Source organism: Taudactylus pleione, unplaced genomic scaffold, assembly GCF_031769625.1.
Source record: "Taudactylus pleione unplaced genomic scaffold, aTauple2 ptg001248l, whole genome shotgun sequence".
NCBI classification, from domain to species: domain Eukaryota; kingdom Metazoa; phylum Chordata; class Amphibia; order Anura; family Myobatrachidae; genus Taudactylus; species Taudactylus pleione.
The window spans coordinates 733433-752841 of NW_028285648.1; the positions used below are offsets into that span (position 1 = coordinate 733433).

Consider the following 19409-nt stretch of genomic DNA (forward strand, 5'->3'; position numbering starts at 1 on the left):
CACTCCGCCTCCCAGTCACCACTCTGACCACACTCCGCCTCCCTAGAACAACAGCGCTGCCTTCATTATATCCCGGCGATGCCGCGACCTTGCACAGTGGTCAGTTCTCCTCTAGTCAAAATAACATGTTGCATACAAGGAAATAAGACAGTACAGGTATGTTACCCTCTTTAGCATGTTACTATGATGGCGTGTGGTCAGGGGCTAAGAGTAGATTTACTAAGGAGAGATTGTCACATCCGCCGATTATCAGCACCATTGACAACCTGCTCCTTAGTAAATCTACCTGTAACCTTCTACAGGATGCGGTTAGGATCCCGATAAGCAGGATGCCGTCTGCCGGAACCCAGGCATCGGAATCCCGTTCGCCAAGACAACACTGGCGCCGAAATCCCAAAATGACTCGGGATGCCGACGTTGGGAACGGCAGATGGCATCCCAATTGTAAGGACACCGGGGAAAGGTAAGTATCAGCCCTTGGACACTGAGGTTTAGGTGCCCCGGTGGGAGTTAGCGTTAGGCTGTGGGAAGGGGGAGGCTAGGGTTAGGCTCTGGGCAGGGGGGGGTTATGGTTAGGCACTAAGGGGGGAGGGTTAGGTTTAGGTACTTATCAGGTTAGGATACGGAATAGGGAGGATTAGTATAAGGGTGCAGGAGAGGAGGGTTAGGGGGTAAATAGGACAGGGGAACATTACTTACCGTTCCCCTATCGGGATTTTAACCATCGGGGTGCCACTCTCAGTGTACTGGCAGCCGGCACCCGTCCATCTGAATTTCATACCGATTCCCCTTCTACATAGACAGACAGTAGTAGCAACACTGCCAGCTGCAGGTTATAAGGGAGACTAGTAATATACTTCAGTGGATTGGTCATCAACGTGCAAAATGGAAGCTGCCATCTGTGGGCTGAAGCAATATTCATGGAGATGTCACTGGTTCCCATTGAGCTGGGAGCTTTCTAGATGGACTTGAAGCAATTTAAGACAACAAACAAAAGTAACACATAATAAGGACACCACCCATGTACCGTCACTGACACGAATAATTTAAGATAAGCTGAGAAGTAATGTACAAGGGTGATTCAATAAATAAGGTAACAAGACCTCTCAATGCGTAAATTTATTCAACTCGTACATACACGTATAAGCAATAGTGTGGCCTTGGTACAGATTATTCTCCCACATAGTTCCCATACTTGTCTAAGCATTTGTTCCAACGGTACACCAAGGCGTCTATCCCGGCATAGAAGAAATCAGTGCCAAGTGCCTGAAGCCAGGACATGGCGGCTTGCTGAGCTTCACCGACGGTTGTGAATCACCTTCTGCCCAGCTGCTTCTTCAATGGTCCAAAGAGATGGAAATCACTTGGCACCAGGTCAGGGCTGTAGGGAAGATGGTCCAGTGCCTCCCAATGGTAGCGCCATAACAAGTCACATTATCAAAGGCAGCGCACCAAACCCAAACCTGTTTCCATGACATTACGTTAACACCAGACACTTCGACAAGTTAGTGATGACTTTGAGGTGCTGATGTGCCCTTTACACGCAGAAATCTGATCACACTGCTGAACTCAATGTGTGACTATGTTGCCGTCAGCCCCGCCCTCTTATAGCCCCGCCCTCTTACAGCTGATGTTGGGTCAGTATGACTAACATGAGGCGCAGTCTAATGGCCGTCAGGGGAACAGTGGTCTATCTGCTCTGGCCTGGCGGGAAGTTAGAATGAAATAGAGAACATTAGACACATAAGAGTTCTTGGTAACTTACTCATTTACCCAACCTCGTATGTCATGATGAAAATATCAAACTTTATATAAAAGAGGTTGCTCCCTTCAGATGCGTAATTCCAAGTCCTGCAATCGGCAGGGTAAGAAGTCTGTTTGCAGTTCGTATACCAGTCCTGTTATGTATCGAATGGAAATTTATTCACCTAAACCGATGTGAACCCTCTTATGTTGACAAAGATTTGAGCCACTAGCAAAGCAGCGGCCGCACTGGGAACACGTGTACGGCCTCTCTCCGGTGTGGATGCGCTGGTGTTTCACAAGGTTGGATCTCTGCGTGAAACGCTTCCCACATTCTGTGCATCTATAAGGCTTCTCGCCAGAGTGAATCCGCTGATGTGTAACAAGAGTAAAACTTTTGGCAAAGCATCTCCCGCACTCCTGGCATGAGAACGGCCTCTCCCCGGTGTGAGTCCTCTTATGTGACAGGAGACCGGACCTCAGACGAAAGGATTTCCCGCAGTAAGAGCAGTAAAACAATTTGTCCTCGGTGTGAAATCGCTGGTGGGCGGTAAAAGTCAATTTGGAGCTGAAACGCACTCCGCAAACCGAGCATCTATACAGATTACTGGCGCTATGGGTTTGCTGGTGGGTGACGAGGGCTGAATGATTAGGGAAACATTGCTGACACTCCGAGCACTGATGCGTCTTCTCAGGATAGTGCGAGGAGGCGTGCGGACCTGTTGGGGACAAAAGTACTAAGATAAACCCTCTATACATCAGAGGATGGGTCGCTGCATCATGTGTGATACATTATACATATTATACATATGTATCATATAGATATCAGAAATGAATGAATGTATTCAGTACCATATAAAACAGAGGTTCCCAAACTCTGCCATTACAGTCCAGGTTTTAAGGATAACCATGCTTGAGCACAGGTGACTTAATTAGAACCTCAGTCAATTTGATTTAACCATCTGAACTCAAGCATGAAAATACTTTAGGAAATGCTGCCATATACAAATGATAATTTAAAGTTAAACCTGTGATTTCCACATAACATTGATGGTTTTCTAGAATTGTCTGTTAATATATATTAGAACATAAAGGGACTGTTACACTGACATTGTCACTCTATTCACCCCAGCACCATGGAAGCAGCCATCTTTCTTTTTAAACTACTATGATGTTGCTGAATCTGGAGCTCATCCAGACCTGATCGCAAGTTGTGGCCGCTCGCTGGCAAAAAGGGGCTGGATATTTAAATGAAGCGCTCATACTGCGTCGCGTAAGGACACCCTCTATGTCTTAGCGAGCTACGGCAAAGTGCGCTTGCAAGTGTATAAAGACGTCCCCATGCCAGTCGTAATACACATCATCACCGGGAAATGTAGGATTAATCGGGAATATTGAGAGCCATTGGAGCTGCTCGCAGCCTTTGAGGTTGCCTTAACCTGCCGCAAGCACAGCGATCAGTGCAGGCTGAAATACATGCAGGTGACGTGTACAATGACGCTACTTTGCTAATTATGCACGCCCTATAAACACCGTTTTGTCGGCCTGACTTGCCTGCGTTCGCACATCCACTCCCCCGTTTACAAGCACCTTCCCCTGTTACCACCCACAAACGGCGCTATCTGTCACTCAAAGCAGCGACCTGATAGTGGCTTACGAGCAACCAAAAACAGAGAGCAAAGACTGGCTTTCACACACGCACTGCGAATTATACGCATGCGCAGACGGACGAAAAACGCTCAGAGCGAGCGCTCAGAGCGACCGGGTCTGAATCAGGTCCTCTGTCTCCTCTCCTCACTGGCAATAAGGGGGAAATAACAGGAGGAAGGGGATGGGGCAGATATAGGAAGGAGTGGTGTAAAATGATGTTATATGGACGTCCACAGTTACATTACATTATTAGGTGGGATTATATTTCGGGCACTGCACCCACCTATACATGTAAGCAGCGCCTGCCTGTCACCCTGCCCTATCTCTCTGATTATCAGACCCAGCTCTGGGACATGTAATAGTCACAGTGATGTCAGCAGTATGACGCAGCGCGGGATGATACTACTCCGGGAGGTGCGGCCGCTGCCAAACCCACCAAGCACCTTCCAACAGCGCCAATGTGATCCAATAGGCCTAGGTGCCCCTGCAACCAGTCATAGGGCCTCATTCTGAGATGCATGCTGCTGCGACCAATTAATCGTATGTTTGCCGTAGTCGCGTTAGCCCTTCCCCTGGTGCACATCCGTGTGTCTGACTGTGCAAGGCCGGAGACACCCACTATGAGCATCTATGGACGCTGTAAAACTGATTGATGCATCTTTAGACGTCATTAGTCGCACCAGCGAAACTTACTCCCACCTTATGGTAGGTGCAGATAGTATGGCCTCCTATGTGAGCGATTAGGCATCTGTGTACACAACCACTTCAGCGACCCACCCTGACACGCCCATAAGACGGACCAGCCGCCTCCCAGTCACCACTCTGACCACACTCCGCTTCCCAGTCACCACTCTGACCACACTCCGCTTCCCAGTCACCACCCTGACCACACTCCCTCTCCCAGTCACCACCCTGACCACACTCCACCTCCCAGTAACCACTCTGACCACACTCCCCCTCCCAGTCACCACCCTGACCACACTCCCCCTCCCAGTCACCACTCTGACCACACTCCGCCTCCCAGTCACCACCCTGACCACACTCCCCCTCCCAGTCACCACTCTGACCACACTCCGTCTCCCAGTCACCACTCTGACCACATTCCACCTCCCAGTCACCACTCTGACCACACTCCGTCTCCCAGTCACTACTATGACCACACTCCCCCTCCCAGTCACCACTCTGACCACTCCGTCTCCCAGTCACCACTCAAACCACACTACTCCCCCTCCCAGTCACCACTCTGACCACACTCCGTCTCCCAGTCACCAGTCAAACCACACTCCGCCTCCCAGTCACCACTCTGACCACACTCCCCCTCCCAGTCACCACTCTGACCACACTCCGTCTCCCAGTCACCACTCAAACCACACTACTCCCCCTCCCAGTCACCACTCTGACAACACTCCGCCTCCCAGTCACCACTCTGACCACATTCCGCCTCCCAGTCACCACTCTGACCACACTCCGCCTCCCAGTCACCACCCTGACCAAACTCCGCCTCCCAGTCACTACTCTGACCACACTACTCCCCCTCCCAGTCACCACTCTGACCACACTCCGCCTCCCAGTCACCACTCTGACCACACTCCCCCTCCCAGTCACCACTCTGACCACATTCCGCCTCCCAGTCACCACTCTGACCACACTCCGCCTCCCAGTCACTACTCTGACCACACTCCGCCTCCCAGTCACCACTCTGACCACACTCCGCCTCCCAGTCACCACCCTGACCACACTCCGCCTCCCAATCACCACTCTGACCACACTACTCCCCCTCCCAGTCACCACTCTGACCACACTCCGCCTCCCAGTCACCACTCTGACCACATTCCGCCTCCCAGTCACCACTCTGACCACACTCCGCCTCCCAGTCACTACTCTGACCACACTCCGCCTCCCAGTCACCACTCTGACCACACTCCGCCTCCCAGTCACCAGCCTGACCACACTCCGCCTCCCAATCACCACTCTGACCACACTACTCCCCCTCCCAGTCACCACTCTGACCACACTCCGCCTCCCAGTCACCACCCTGACCAAACTCCGCCTCCCAGTCACCACTCTGACCACACTCCACCTACCAGTCACCACCCTGACCACACTCCGCCTCCCAGTCACCACTCTGACCACACTCCGTCTCCCAGTCACCACTCTGACCACACTCCGTCTCCCAGTCACCACTCTGACCACACTCCGTCTCCCAGTCACCACCCTGACCACACTCCCCCTCCCAGTCACCACCCTCACCACACTCCCCCTCCCAGTCACCACTCTGACCACACTCCCCCTCCCAGTCACCACTCTGACCACACTCCGTCTCCCAGTCACCACTCAAACCACACTCCGCCTACCAGTCACCACCCTGACCACACTCCGCCTCCCAGTCACCACTCTGACCACACTCCGTCTCCCAGTCACCACTCTGACCACACTCCGTCTCCCAGTCACCACTCTGACCACACTCCGTCTCCCAGTCACCACCCTCACCACACTCCCCCTCCCAGTCACCACTCTGACCACACTCCCCCTCCCAGTCACCACTCTGACCACACTCCGTCTCCCAGTCACCACTCAAACCACACTCCGCCTCCCAGTCACCACTCTGACCACACTCCCCCTCCCAGTCACCACTCTGACCACACTCCATCTCCCAGTCACCACTCAAACCACACTACTCCCCCTCCCAGTCACCACTCTGACCACACTCCGCCTCCCAGTCACCACTCTGACCACACTCCCCCTCCCAGTCACCACTCTGACCACATTCCGCCTCCCAGTCACCACTCTGACCACACTCCGTCTCCCAGTCACTACTCTGACTACACTCCGCCTCCCAGTCACCACTCTGACCACACTCCGCCTCAAAGTCACCACTCTGACCACACTCCGCCTCCCAGTCACCACTCTGACCACACTCCGCCTCCCAGTCACCACTCTGACCACACTCCGCCTCCCAGTCACCACCCTGACCAAACTCCCCCTCCCAGTCACCACTCTGACCACACTCCGTCTCCCAGTCACCACTCAAACCACACTCCGCCTCCCAGTCACCACTCTGACCACACTCCCCCTCCCAGTCACCACTCTGACCACACTCCCCCTCCCAGTCACCACTCAAACCACACTACACCCCCTCCCAGTCACCACTCTGACCACACTCCGCCTCCCAGTCACCACTCTGACCACACTCCCCCTCCCAGTCACCACTCTGACCACATTCCGCCTCCCAGTCACCACTCTGACCACACTCCGCCTCCCAGTCACTACTCTGACCACACTCCGCCTCCCAGTCACTACTCTGACCACACTCCATGCCCACCCAGTCACCACTCTGACCACACTCCGCCTCTCAGTCACTACTCTGACCACACTCCGCCTCCCAGTCACCACCCTGACCACACTCCGCCTCCCAGTCACCACCCTGACCACACTCCGCCTCCCAGTCACCACCCTGACCACACTCCGCCTCCCAATCACCACTCTGACCACACTACTCCCCCTCCCAGTCACCACTCTGACCACACTCCGCCTCCCAGTCACCACCCTGACCAAACTCCACCTCCCAGTCACTACTCAGACCACACTCCACCTCCCAGTCACCACCCTGACCACACTCCACCTCCCAGTCACCACTCTGACCACACTCCGCCTCCCAGTCACCACCCTGACCAAACTCCGCCTCCCAGTCACCACCCTGACCACACTTCGCCTCCCAGTCACCACCCTGACCACACTCCGCCTCCTAGTCACCACTCTGACCACACTCTGCCTCCCAGTCACCACTCTGACCACTTTGCCACTCTAGAACAATAGCGCTGCCTTTATTATATCCCGGTGATGCCGGTGACCTTGCACAGTGGTCAGTTCTCCACTAGTGACACAGCCCAAGTCAGATCATCAAAATAACATGTTGCATACAAGGAAATAAAACAGTACTGGTATGTTACCCTCTTTAGCATGTTACTGTGATGGCGTGTGGTCAGGGGCTAAGGGTAGATTACTAAGGAGAGATTGTCACATCCGCCGATTATCAGCACCATTGACAACTGCTCCTTACTAAATCTTCCAGTAACCTTCTACGCCGATGCGTTTAGGATCACGACAACCAGGATGCGGTCTGCCAGAACCCCGGCATCGGAATCCCGATCGCCGAGACAACACTGGCGCTGAAATACTAACATGACTCGGGACGCTAACGTCGGTATCCCAGCAGATGGCATCCCAATTGTAGGAACACCGGGGAAAGGTAAGTATCAGCCATTGGACACTGAGGTATAGGCGCCCCGGGGGGAGTTAGCTGGAAGGGGGGAGGGTTAGGTTCGGGCACCACTGGGGGAGGGGGTTAGAGGAGGGCACTAGGGGGGGAGGGTTAGGTTCAGGAACCACCGGGGGAGGGGGTTAGGCACTAAGGGGAAGGGTTAGGCACTAAGGGGGGAAGGGATAGGTTCAGGCACCACCAGGGTAGGGGGTTAGGCACTAATGGGAGAGGGTTAGGCACTAAGGGGGGAGGGTTAGGCACTAAGAGGGGAGGGTCAGGGTTAGGAACTAAGTGGGGGGTTAGGCACTAAGTGGGTGGTTAGGGTTAGGCACTAAAAGGGGAGGGTTAGGTTTAGGCACTTATCGGGAGGGTTAGAGTGTAGGGTAGGGAGGGTTAGTATAAGGGTGCAGGAGAGGAGGGTTAGGGGGTAAATAGGACAGGGGAACATTACTTACCGTTCCCCTGTCAGGATTTTAACCATCAGGATGCCACTGTCAGTGTACTAACAGTCGGCATCCCGTCCATCTGTATTTCATACCGAATCCCCTTCTACATAGACAGACAGTAGTAGCAACACTGCCACCTGCAGATTATAAAGGAAATTAGTAATATACTTCAGTGGATTGGTCATCAATGTACAAAATGGAAGCTGCCATCTGTAGGCTGAAGCAATATTCATGGAGATGTCACTGGTTCCCATTGAGCTGGGAGCTTTCTAGATGGACTTGAACCAATTTAAGACAACAACTAACAAGTAACACACAATAAGGACACCACTGATGTACCGTCACTGTCATGAATAATGTAAGATAAGCTGAGAAGTAATGTATGAGGGTGATTCAATAAATAAGGTAACAAGACCTCTCAATGCGTAAATTTATTCAACTCGTACATACACTTATAAGCAATAGTGTGGCCTTGGTACAGATTATTCTCCCACATAGTCCCCATACATGTCTAAGTATTTGTTCCAACGGTACACCAAGGCGTCTATCCCGGCATAGAAGAAATCAGTGCCAAGTGCCTGAAGCCAGGACATGGCAGCTTGCTGAGCTTCACCGTCGGTTGTCAATTGCCTTCTGCCCACCTACTTCTTCAATGGTCCAAAGAGATGTAAATCACTTGGCACCAGGTCAGGGCTGTAGGGAAGATGGTCCAGTACCTCCTAGTGGTATCACCAGACACTTCGACAAGTTGGTGATGACTTTCAGCTGCTAATGTGCCCTTTACACGCAGAAATCTGATCACACTACGCAACTCAATGTGTGACCATGTTGCCACCAGCCCCGCCCTCTTACAGCTGATGTTGGGTCAGTATGACTAACATGAGGCGCAGTCTAATGGCCATCAGGGGAACAGTGGTCTATCTGCTCTGGCCTGGTGGGAAATTAGAATAAAATACAAAACATTACACACGTAAGAGTTCTTGTTACTTTACTCATTTACCCAACCTCGTAGGTCATGATGAAAATATCAAACTTTATATAAAAGAGGTTGCTCCCTTCATATGAGGAATTTTCAAGTCCTGCATTCTGCAGGGTAAGAAGTCTGTTTGCAGTTCGTATACCAGTCCTGTTATGTATCGAATGGAAATTTAATCACCTAAACCGGTGTGAACCCTCTTATGTTGCCAAAGATTTGAGCCACTAGAAAAGCAGAGGCCACAGTGGGAACACACAAACGGCCTCTCTCTGGTGTGGATGAGCTGGTGTTTCACAAGGTTGGATCTGTGCGTGAAACACTTTCCACATTCTGCGCAACTGTACGGTTTCTCGCCAGAGTGAATCCGCTGATGTGTAACAAGAGTAAAACTTTTGGCAAAACATTTGCCGCACTCCTGGCATGAAAACGGCCTCTCCCCGGTGTGAGTCCTCTTATGTGACAGGAGACCTGACCTCTGATGAAAGGATTTCCCGCAGTAAGAGCACTGAAACAGTCTGTCCTCGGTGTGAAATCGCTGGTGGGCGATAAGAGCCATTTTGGAACTGAAACGCACTCCGCAAACCGAGCATCTATACAGATTACTGGCGCTATGGGTTTGCTGGTGGGTGACGAGGGCTGAATGATTAGGGAAACATTGCTGACACTCCGAGCACTGATGCGTCTTCTCAGGATAGTGCGAGGAGGCGTGAGGACCTGTTGGGGACAAAAGTACTAAGATAAACCCTCTATACATCAGCGGATGGGTCGCTGCATCATGTGTGAGACATTCTGTGTAGTTATACATATGTACCATATAGATATCAGATACTAATGAATGTATTCAGTACAATATACCAGAGGTTCCCAAACTCTGCCATTACAGTCCAGGTTTTAAGGATAGCCATGCTTAAACACAGATGGATTAATTAGAATTTAACCATCTGAACTCAAGCATGAAAATACTTAGTTTAGGAAATGCTGCCATATATAATTGTTACTTAACAGATAAACCTGTAATTTCCACATAACATTGATGGTTTTCTAGAATTGTCATTTAATATGTATTAGAACGTAAAGGGAAAGCTACACTGACATTGTCACTTCATTCACCTCAGCACCATGGAAGCAGCCATCTTTCTTTTTACACTACTACAATGTTGCTGAATCTGTCTCCTCCCCTCACTGGCAATAAGGGGGAAATAACAGGAGGAAGGGGATGGGGCAGATATAGGAAGGAGTGGTGTAAAATGATGTTATATGGACATCCACAGTTACATTACATTATTAGGTGGGATTATATTTCGGGCACTGCACCCACCTATACATGTAAGCAGCGCCTGTCTGTCACCCTGCCCTATCTCTCTGATTATCAGACCCAGCTCTGGGACATGTAATAGTCACAGTGATGTCAGCAGTATGACGCAGCGTGGGATGATACTACTCCGGGAGGTGCGGCTGCTGCAAAACCCACCAAGCCCCTTCCAACAGCGCCAATGTGAGCCAAAAGGTATAGGTGCCCCTGCAACCAGTCACAGGGCCTTATTCTGAGACGCACGCTGCAGCGACCGATTAATCGTTTCTGCCGTAGTTGCACCTGAGACTTTATGCTAATGTTAGTATCAGCCATGTCCGTTATAGGGGCAGGACAAAGGGGTACTGAGAAAGCCCATTACAAAGGAACTGTGACCCTTTGTAAACAATCGCTTGTATTTGTGTAGGCTTCGGTGAGCATCTTAATACCCAACCATATGGCTGCGACATTATCATATTCTCACACAGCAGCTGCATTCAAATTGTACGCCGCGATAGCATTAGCGTACATCTCTAAATCAAGACCTCTGTGCGCAACCACTTCAGAGACACGCCTACAACACTCCAAAAACACACCCATAAGACGGACCAGCCGCCTCCCAGTCACCACCCTGACCACACTCCGCCTCCCAGTCACCACTCTGACCACACTCCGCCTCCCAGTCACCACTCTGACCACACTCCACCTCCCAGTCACCACTCTGACCACACTCCGCCTCCCAGTCACCACTCTGACCACACTCCGCCTCCCAGTCACCACTCTGACCACAGTCCGCCTCCCAGTCACCATTCTGACCACAGTCCGCCTCCCAGTCACCACTCTGACCACACTCCACCTCCCAGTCACCACCCTGACCACACTCCACCTCCCAGTCACCACTCTGACCACACTCCGCCTCCCAGTCACCACTCTGACCAAAATCCGCCTCCCAGTCACCACTCTGACCACACTCCGCCTCCCAGTCACCACTCTGACCACACTCCGCCTCTCAATCACCACTCTGACCACACTCCGCCTCCCAGTCACCACTCTGACCACACTCCGCCTCCCAGTCACCACTCTGACCACACTCCACCTCCCAGTCACCACTCTGACCACACTCCGCCTCCCTAGAACAATAGCGCTGCCTTTATTATATCCCGGCGATGCCAGTGACCTTGCACAGTGGTCAGTTCTCCTCTAGTGACACAGCCCAAGTCAGATCAGCAAAATAACATGTTGAATACAAGGAAATAAGACAGTACAGGTAGGTTACCCTCTTTATCATGTTACTATGATGGCGTGTGGTCAGGGGCTAAGGGAGAATTACTAAGGAGAGATTGTCAGATGCCGATCACCATTGCCTTGGACAACTGCTCCTTAGTAAATCTACCCATAACCCTTTACATAGACAGTAGTAGCAACACTGCCACCTGCAGGTTATAGAGGAAACTAGCCGTATACTACAGTGGACTTATCATCAACGCACAATGTGGAAGCTGCCATCTGTGACTGAAGCAATATTCATGGAGATGTCACTGGTTCCCAGTGAGCTGAGAGCTTTTTAGATAGACGTGAACCAATGTAAATACAAGAACAAACAGTAACACATAATAAGGACACCACCGATGTACCCTCCCTGTCACGAGTAACTCTGTATAACAAAGAAATAATTTTCATTGATTTCCTTTCTAAAAATAGTCACACTTTACTAAATTGAGGTCACAAAAAACGAATAAGACTTCGGAATGTTTTTATTAGCTCTAGTTTTTGAGCTACACTACTTGCGCAATATATACTTCAGTAATACAGATATAGTTAAAAAGTTAATCTCAAATAAACGGATATTTTCTTGATACAACATAAATAACAGTTGTTTCAATGCAGTCAATCGCTAATAAGAAGACAAAACGAAACAACATGCAGCAACAGAAAGTGCTATCTCACATAGTGACCTATTCCCGAGAGCGCTTTCTCTTTACTTGTGGCTTGTACTCCTGGTCTGGGGCATCTCTTGTTACTGTCCAGCAGTGGTCAGCGAGCATAGACGCGTTCCCCCTGCCCTGATGTCCTCCTTTCATAGCTGACACATCTCAGTGGCATCGTTGTCAGGGAAGACGTCCAGATGAGAGGACAGAAAGTGGATTGGGAGTGACCCGTTGCAGCTTAATTGATACTTTCCTAGAAGGTTGTTCACAATCTCAACATAGTTTCCAGTTCTTCTGTTACCCAAAAAGCCACGTACAGCGCCTTTACAGGCTTCCTGAGCCGCGTTCTCATTAATCAATCCCTTCCTCAACGCCAGCATCGCTCAGAAGTGGGAATTTTCCCGTCAGGTACATGAAAGCTTCGCCATCTTTCTTCATCTCCATTACAAAGTTCTTCAGAAGTCCGAGTTTGATGGGTAAAGGGGGCAGAAGAATTTTGTTTCGATCAACCTAGAGGGCTGTGATGGACATTTGTTCCCCATGGACTACATGGCTCAGCATTCCTGTATTCAGGTTTGCCCACCTATATATTTCCTAGTATTTAACCAAATACCCCTACATCATCCTAAATGGACTATATCTCAGAACCGAGAGCTCACAGAGTTCTAATTGTCTTATTTGTTTTTCGCATGCTGGAAGTATTTACTGGTTTTACGTCAGAAACTTTTCCCCCGTTGAGCAGTGTATTGCAAGATAAGCTGGGCGGTAAATGTATCTTGCATTAAAAATGTAAGCGGTCATATAAAAGAAGAGGCTGTTCCCTTTCCATGCGCTATTCCAAGTCCTGCATTCATACGAAAAGTAGTCTGTTTGCAGTCCGTTAATAAGACTTATTATGTATCTGAAGGGCAGTTTATTCCCCGAAACATGTGTGACCCTTCTTATGTTGCAAAAGGTGTGACCCGTCAGAAAAGCAGCGGCCGCACTGGGAACACGTGTACGGTCTCTCTCCGGTGTGAATGCGCTGGTGTTTTACAAGGTTGGATCTCTGCGTGAAGCGCTTCCCACATTCTGCGCAACTGTACGGTTTCTCGCCAGAGTGAGTCCGCTGATGCGTTACTAGAGTAAAACTTCTGGCAAAACATCTCCCGCACTCCTGGCATGAGAACGGCCTCTCCCCCGTGTGAGTCCTCTTATGGTACAGGAGACGTGACCTTTGACGAAAGGATTTTCCACAGTAAGAGCAGTGAAACGGTTTGTCCTCGGTGTGAAATCGCTGGTGGGTGTTTAGAGCCAATTTGGAGGTGAAACGCACTCCGCAAACCGAGCATCTATACAGATTACTGGTGCTATGGGTTTGCTGGTGGGTGACGAGGGCTGAATGATTAGGGAAACATTGCTGACACTCCGAGCACTGATGCGTCTTCTCAGGATAGTGCGAGGAGGCGTGCGGACCTGTTGGGGACAAAAGTACTAAGATAAACCCTCTATACATCAGCGGATGGGTCGCTGCATCATGTGTGAGACATTCTGTGTAGTTATACATAAGTACCATAAAGATATCAGATATTACATATATTTCAGTATCATATACAAAGGTTCCTTAACAGTTAACCCTGTCATCCCCACATAACATTGGAATTTGCTAAGACTTGTCACCTGCTATGTAATAAAAAGAAAAGGGACTGTTACACTGACATTGTCACTCCATTCACCCCAGCGCTATGGAAGCAGCCATCTTTCTTTTTACTCTACTACAATGTTGCTGAATCTGTCTCCTCCCCTCACTGGCAATAAGGGGGAAATAACAGGAGGAAGGGGATGGGGCAGATATAGGAAGGAGTGGTGTAAAATGATGTTATATGGACGTCCACAGTTACATTACATTATTAGGTGGGATTATATTTCGGGCACTGCACCCACCTATACATGTAAGCAGCGCCTGCCTGTCACCCTGCCCTATCTCTCTGATTATCAGACCCAGCTCTGGGACATGTAATAGTCACAGTGATGTCAGCAGTATGACGCAGCGCGGGATGATACTACTCCGGGAGGTGCGGCCGCTGCAAATCCCACCAAGCACCGTCCAACAGCGCCAATGTGAGCCAACAGCCATAAGGTGCTTTCTTCATTGCTATGTAGAGGGTGAGCGCCACTCTTCCTGCCCAGCGGAGGGGTTACTATTGGTGAGAGTGCTGGTCCTCTGTGTCCCTCCAACCAGTCATAGGGCCTGATCATGAGACGCACGCTGCTGCCATCGCTTTTCTGCCGTAGTTGCGCCTGATACTTTATGCCAATGTTAGTATCAGCCCCTCCCTGGTGCACATCCGTGCGTCTGACTGTGCAAGGACGGAGACGCCCACTCTAAGCACCTATAGGCGCTGTAATACTGTTTGATGCCTCTTTAGACATCAAAGGTCGCACCATTGAAACGTACATCAGCGCTATGGTGGGTGCAGATTTTACATCTGAGTCTAGTCGTCAGTGTGAGCAATTAAACGCCTGTGGGACTGATTCAGATATATATATATATATATACACGCTTTTCCTAGCGATAATCGGCAATCTGCACATGTGTCTTAAGCTGGGTACACACTTATATAGTCGTCGGGCCGTTCATTCAATATCGAAAAAACGGGCATTGGATTGTGGTGTGTATGCCGCCCTTATGCACGAGCGTTAGCTGATAAACGGCTTAGAATGCTCCGCAACGTTCGGCCTCGGCCACACGCATCTCATGTGCTGTTTAATATCTATCCGACTGGACAGGGTAATATCAGACCAAAAGTGCGGTGTGTACGCCCGCTTTCATCGATCCTCTGTCCGTTCTTGCGAGTCCCGCCTCTAAGGACGTTGCCTTGCTACATACTCTCGTGTCCACCACTACACAAAATACAGCCATCTTGTCTATATACGCCCCTATTTGTCCTTATAATACATAATATATTTATTATTTGTCATTCACTAAACTCAGCTACCAACCATGGTATGTTTTCACATTTACACCCTGTATGTAGTATTAAAAATAGTATTATACATATTTGGTGCTATATGCACAAATACATAGCATAAATATACAGAAGGGATTTCTTTGGTATGTTCTGTAATCACGCACTTTCCCGGCCCACTATGGTGATTCTGATAACATCGGCCCTGACTGTAGCCTGAATGGAAGCAGTGTGTACGGATGTACAATCATTTTCTTTTCTATAGGGGGATCGAATGTGAAAAGTAAATGTGTTTAGGTGTGTACGCACCTATAGGCTGTATTTTGGGAGTGTTTGATCACCAGTTACGTGAATCGAACCACCGCATCAAAAGCTCGACTGTATAGGTGTGTACCCATCTTTAGTCGCGCTGCGCACCTATCAAAGTCCATCACTGTAGTCGCTCTCTGCGAATAGTCTCCTGCAGGGTGATTGACAGGCAGGCACTGCTTTATGGAAGGTAACAGGGGGGGGGTGGCGTCAAAAACGCAGGCGCGTCACGTCCTTTTGTAGGGGCAGGTCGCAGGCTGTATCTGCTGTCCCGTATACAGGCAGCTAATGTGCCTGTAGCTTCTCAATACAAGCGACCGCGCTGCACGGCTATGGGGCTAGTCAGAAAGCCAATTATTATCAATCTATGTGCGCAATCGCTTGTATTTGCGTAGGCGCCGGTGTCGCATACAAGGAAATAAGACAGTACAGGTATGTTACCCTCTTTAGCATGTTACTATGATGGCGTGTGGTCAGGGGCTAAGGGTAGATAAACTAAGGAGAGATTGTCAAGGCCGCCGATTATCAGCACCATTGACAACTGCTCCTTAGTAAATCTACCTGTAACCCTGTATATCAGGGATGGGGAACCTCAGGCACGGGGGCGGTATAAGGCCCCCGGCATCATTTGGTCTGGCCCTCAGAGCTTTTTTCTGCTAGCCTCATCTGGCTAGCATGGTGCCTAGAATGGCAGCCAGAATCTATGCAGCAGTGCTGCCTGGAGAGTCTTTAGGATGCTTCAGACGGTCACACCGCTGCCCTTACAGCTCCCCGGAGCATCCACAGGATGCTCTGGGCATTGCTGTAATCACCAGTGATTGTGGCCCCGCCCCATGTGGCATCACATGGAGGGGGCGTGGCCTGCACCAGGCCCGCAAATAATGTTATATATATCAAAATGGCCCCCGGCAGAAAAAAAGATTCCCCATCCCTGCTGTACATAGATAGTAATAGCAACACTGCCACCTGCAGGTTATAGAGGCAACTAACAAAATACTACAGTGGCCTTATCATCAACGCACAATGTGGAAGCCGCCATCTGTGGGCTGAAGCAAGATTCATGGAGATGTCACTGGTTCCCAGTGAGCTGAGAGCTTTCTAGATGGACGTGAACCAATGTAATACAAGAACAAACAACAGTAACACACAATAAGGACAGCACTATGTACAGTTACTTTCAAGAATAATGTAAGTTAAGCCGAGCAGTAATGTAAGTTAAGCCGAGCAGTAATGTAAGTTAAGACGAGCAGTAATGTATATCACAATGAAAATGTAAACGTTTATATAAAAGGGCTGCTCCCTTCACATACACAATTCCAAGTCCTGCATTCGCGGGTATAGAAGTCTGTTTTTGCAGTTCGTATACAAGTCTTCTGTATCTGAAGGGCAATTTATTCACCTAAACCGGTGTGACCCTTCTTATGTTGCCAAAGATGTGAGCCGTCAGAAAAGCAGCGGCCGCACAGGGAACACACGAACGGTCTCTCTCCGGTGTGGATGCGCTGGTGTTTTACAAGGTTGGATCTCTGCGTAAAACGCTTCCCACATTCTGCACAAATGTAGGGTTTCTCGCCAGAGTGAATCCGCTGATGTGTAACAAGAGTAAAACTTCTGGCAAAACATCTCCCGCACTCCTGGCATGAGAACGGCCTCTCCCCGGTGTGAGTCCTCTTATGGTACAGGAGACTTGATCTCTGATGAAAGGATTTCCCGCAGTAAGAGCACTGAAACAGTTTGTCCTCGGTGTGAAATCGCTGGTGCGCAGTGAAAGTCATTTTGGAGCTGAAACGCACTCCGCAAACCGCGCATCTATACAGATTACTGGCGCTATGGGTTTGCTGGTGGGTGACGAGGGCTGAATGATTAGGGAAACATTGCTGACACTCCGAGCACTGATGAGTCTTCTCAGGATAGTGCGAGGAGGCGTGCGGACCTGTTGGGGACAAAAGTACTAAGATAAACCCTCTATACATCAGCGGATGGGTCGCTGCATCATGTGTGAGACATTCTGCGTAGTTATACATATGTACCATATAGATAGCAGATATTACATATATTCAGTATCATATACAAATGTTCCTTAACAGTTATCCCTGTCATTCCCACATATCATTGGAATTAGCCTAGAACAGTCATTTAATCTGTTTTAAAACGTAAAGGGACTGTTACACAGCCATCTTTCTTTTTACACTACTACAATGTTGCTGAATCTGTCTCCCCCCCTCACTGGCAATAAGGGGGAAATAACAGGAGGAAGGGGATGGGGCAGATATAGGAAGGAGTGGTGTAAAATGATGTTATATGGACGTCCACAGTTACATTACATTATTAGGTGGGATTATATTTCGGGCACTGCACCCACCTATACATGTAAGCAGCGCCTGCCTGTCACCCTGCCCTATCTCTCTGATTATCAGACCCAGCTCTGGGACATGTAATAGTCACAGTGATGTCAGCAGTATGACGCAGCGCGGGATGATACTACTCCGGGAGGTGCGACCGCTGCAAAACCCACCAAGCACCATCTAACAGCGCCATTGTGAGCCAATAGCGTAAGGTGCTTTTTTGATTGCTATGCGGAGGGTGAGCGCCACTCTTCCTGCCCAGCGGAGGGGTTACAATTGGTGAGAGTCCTGGTCCTCTGTGTCCCTACAACCAGTCACAGGGTCTCATTCTGAGACGCACGCTGCTACAATCAATTAATCGTTTCTGCCGTAGTTGCGCCTGAGACTTTATGCTAATGTTAGTATCAGCCTTCCCCTGGTGCACATCCGTGCGTCTGACTGAGCAAGGACGGAGACGCCCACTCTGAGCACCTATAGATGCTGCCCAGCGGAGGGGTTACAATTAGTGAGAGTGCTGGTCCTCTGTGTCCCTCCAACCAGTCATAGGGCCTGATTATGGGACGCACGCTGCTGCCATCACTTAATTGCTTTTTGCCGTAGTCACATCAGCCCTTCCCCTGGTGCACATCCGTGCGTCTGAGCACCTAAAGACGCTGTAATAACGTTTGATGCGTCTTTAGACGCCAACAGTTGCGCCATCGAAACTTACACCAACCCTATAAGTAGGTGCAGATTTTCCATCTGAGTCTGGTTTCCTATGAGAGCCATTAGGCGTCTGTGTATACAACCACTTCAGCGACCCGCCCACGAGACGCCGATAACGCGCCCATAAGACGGACCAGCCACCTCCCAGTCACCACTCTGACCACACTCTGCCTCCCTAGAACAATAGCGCTGCCTTTAGTGTATCCCGGCGCTGCCGGTGACCTGGCACAGTGGTCAGTTCTCCTCTAGTCAAAATAACATGTTGCATAGAAGGAAATAAGTCAGTACAGGTATGTTACCCTCTTTAGCATGTTACTAGGATGGCGTGTGGTCAGGGGCTAAGGGTAGATTTACTAAGGAGAGGTTGTCACAGCCGCCGATCATCGGCGTGTTTGACAACCGGCTCCTTAGAAAATCTACCCGTCACCCTGTACATAGACAGCAGTAGCAACACTGCCACCTGCAGGTCACAAAGGAATCTAACCAAATACTACAGTGGACATGTCATCAATGTACAATGTGGAAGCTGCCATCTGTGGGCTGAAGCAATGTTCATGGAGAGGTCACTGGTTCCCAGTGAGCTGAGAGCTTTGTAGATGGACGTGAACCAATGTAATACAAATACAACAACAGTAACACACAATAAGGACACCACCGATGTAACGTCATGGTCATGAATAACGTAAGATACGCTGAGAAGAAATGTATATCACAATACAATATAAACGTTTATATAAAAGAAGAAGCTGCTCCCTTCACATGCACAATTCCAAGTCCTGCATTGGCTGTAAAAAAAAAAAAGTCTGG

The 19409-nt window shown here is 49.7% G+C and overlaps 2 protein-coding genes across 2 annotated transcripts; both read right to left on the reverse strand.

Moving 5' to 3' along the window:
• Positions 1–1148: 1148 nt before the first annotated feature.
• On the reverse strand, positions 1149–9881 carry LOC148450952 (uncharacterized). The gene is made up of 2 exons (XM_088462483.1): positions 9257–9881; positions 1149–2462 (listed from the first exon to the last, which is right to left on the reverse strand). Exons 1-2 carry the CDS (start codon positions 9879–9881, stop codon positions 1921–1923), a joined length of 1167 nt encoding a protein of 388 aa, XP_088318609.1. The 3' UTR covers positions 1149–1920.
• A 2225-nt stretch (positions 9882–12106) lies between these two features.
• LOC148450953 (uncharacterized) lies at positions 12107–17585 on the reverse strand. The gene is made up of 2 exons (XM_088462484.1): positions 16952–17585; positions 12107–13750 (listed from the first exon to the last, which is right to left on the reverse strand). Exons 1-2 carry the CDS (start codon positions 17583–17585, stop codon positions 13209–13211), a joined length of 1176 nt encoding a protein of 391 aa, XP_088318610.1. The 3' UTR covers positions 12107–13208.
• Between the last annotated feature and the right edge of the window lie 1824 nt (positions 17586–19409).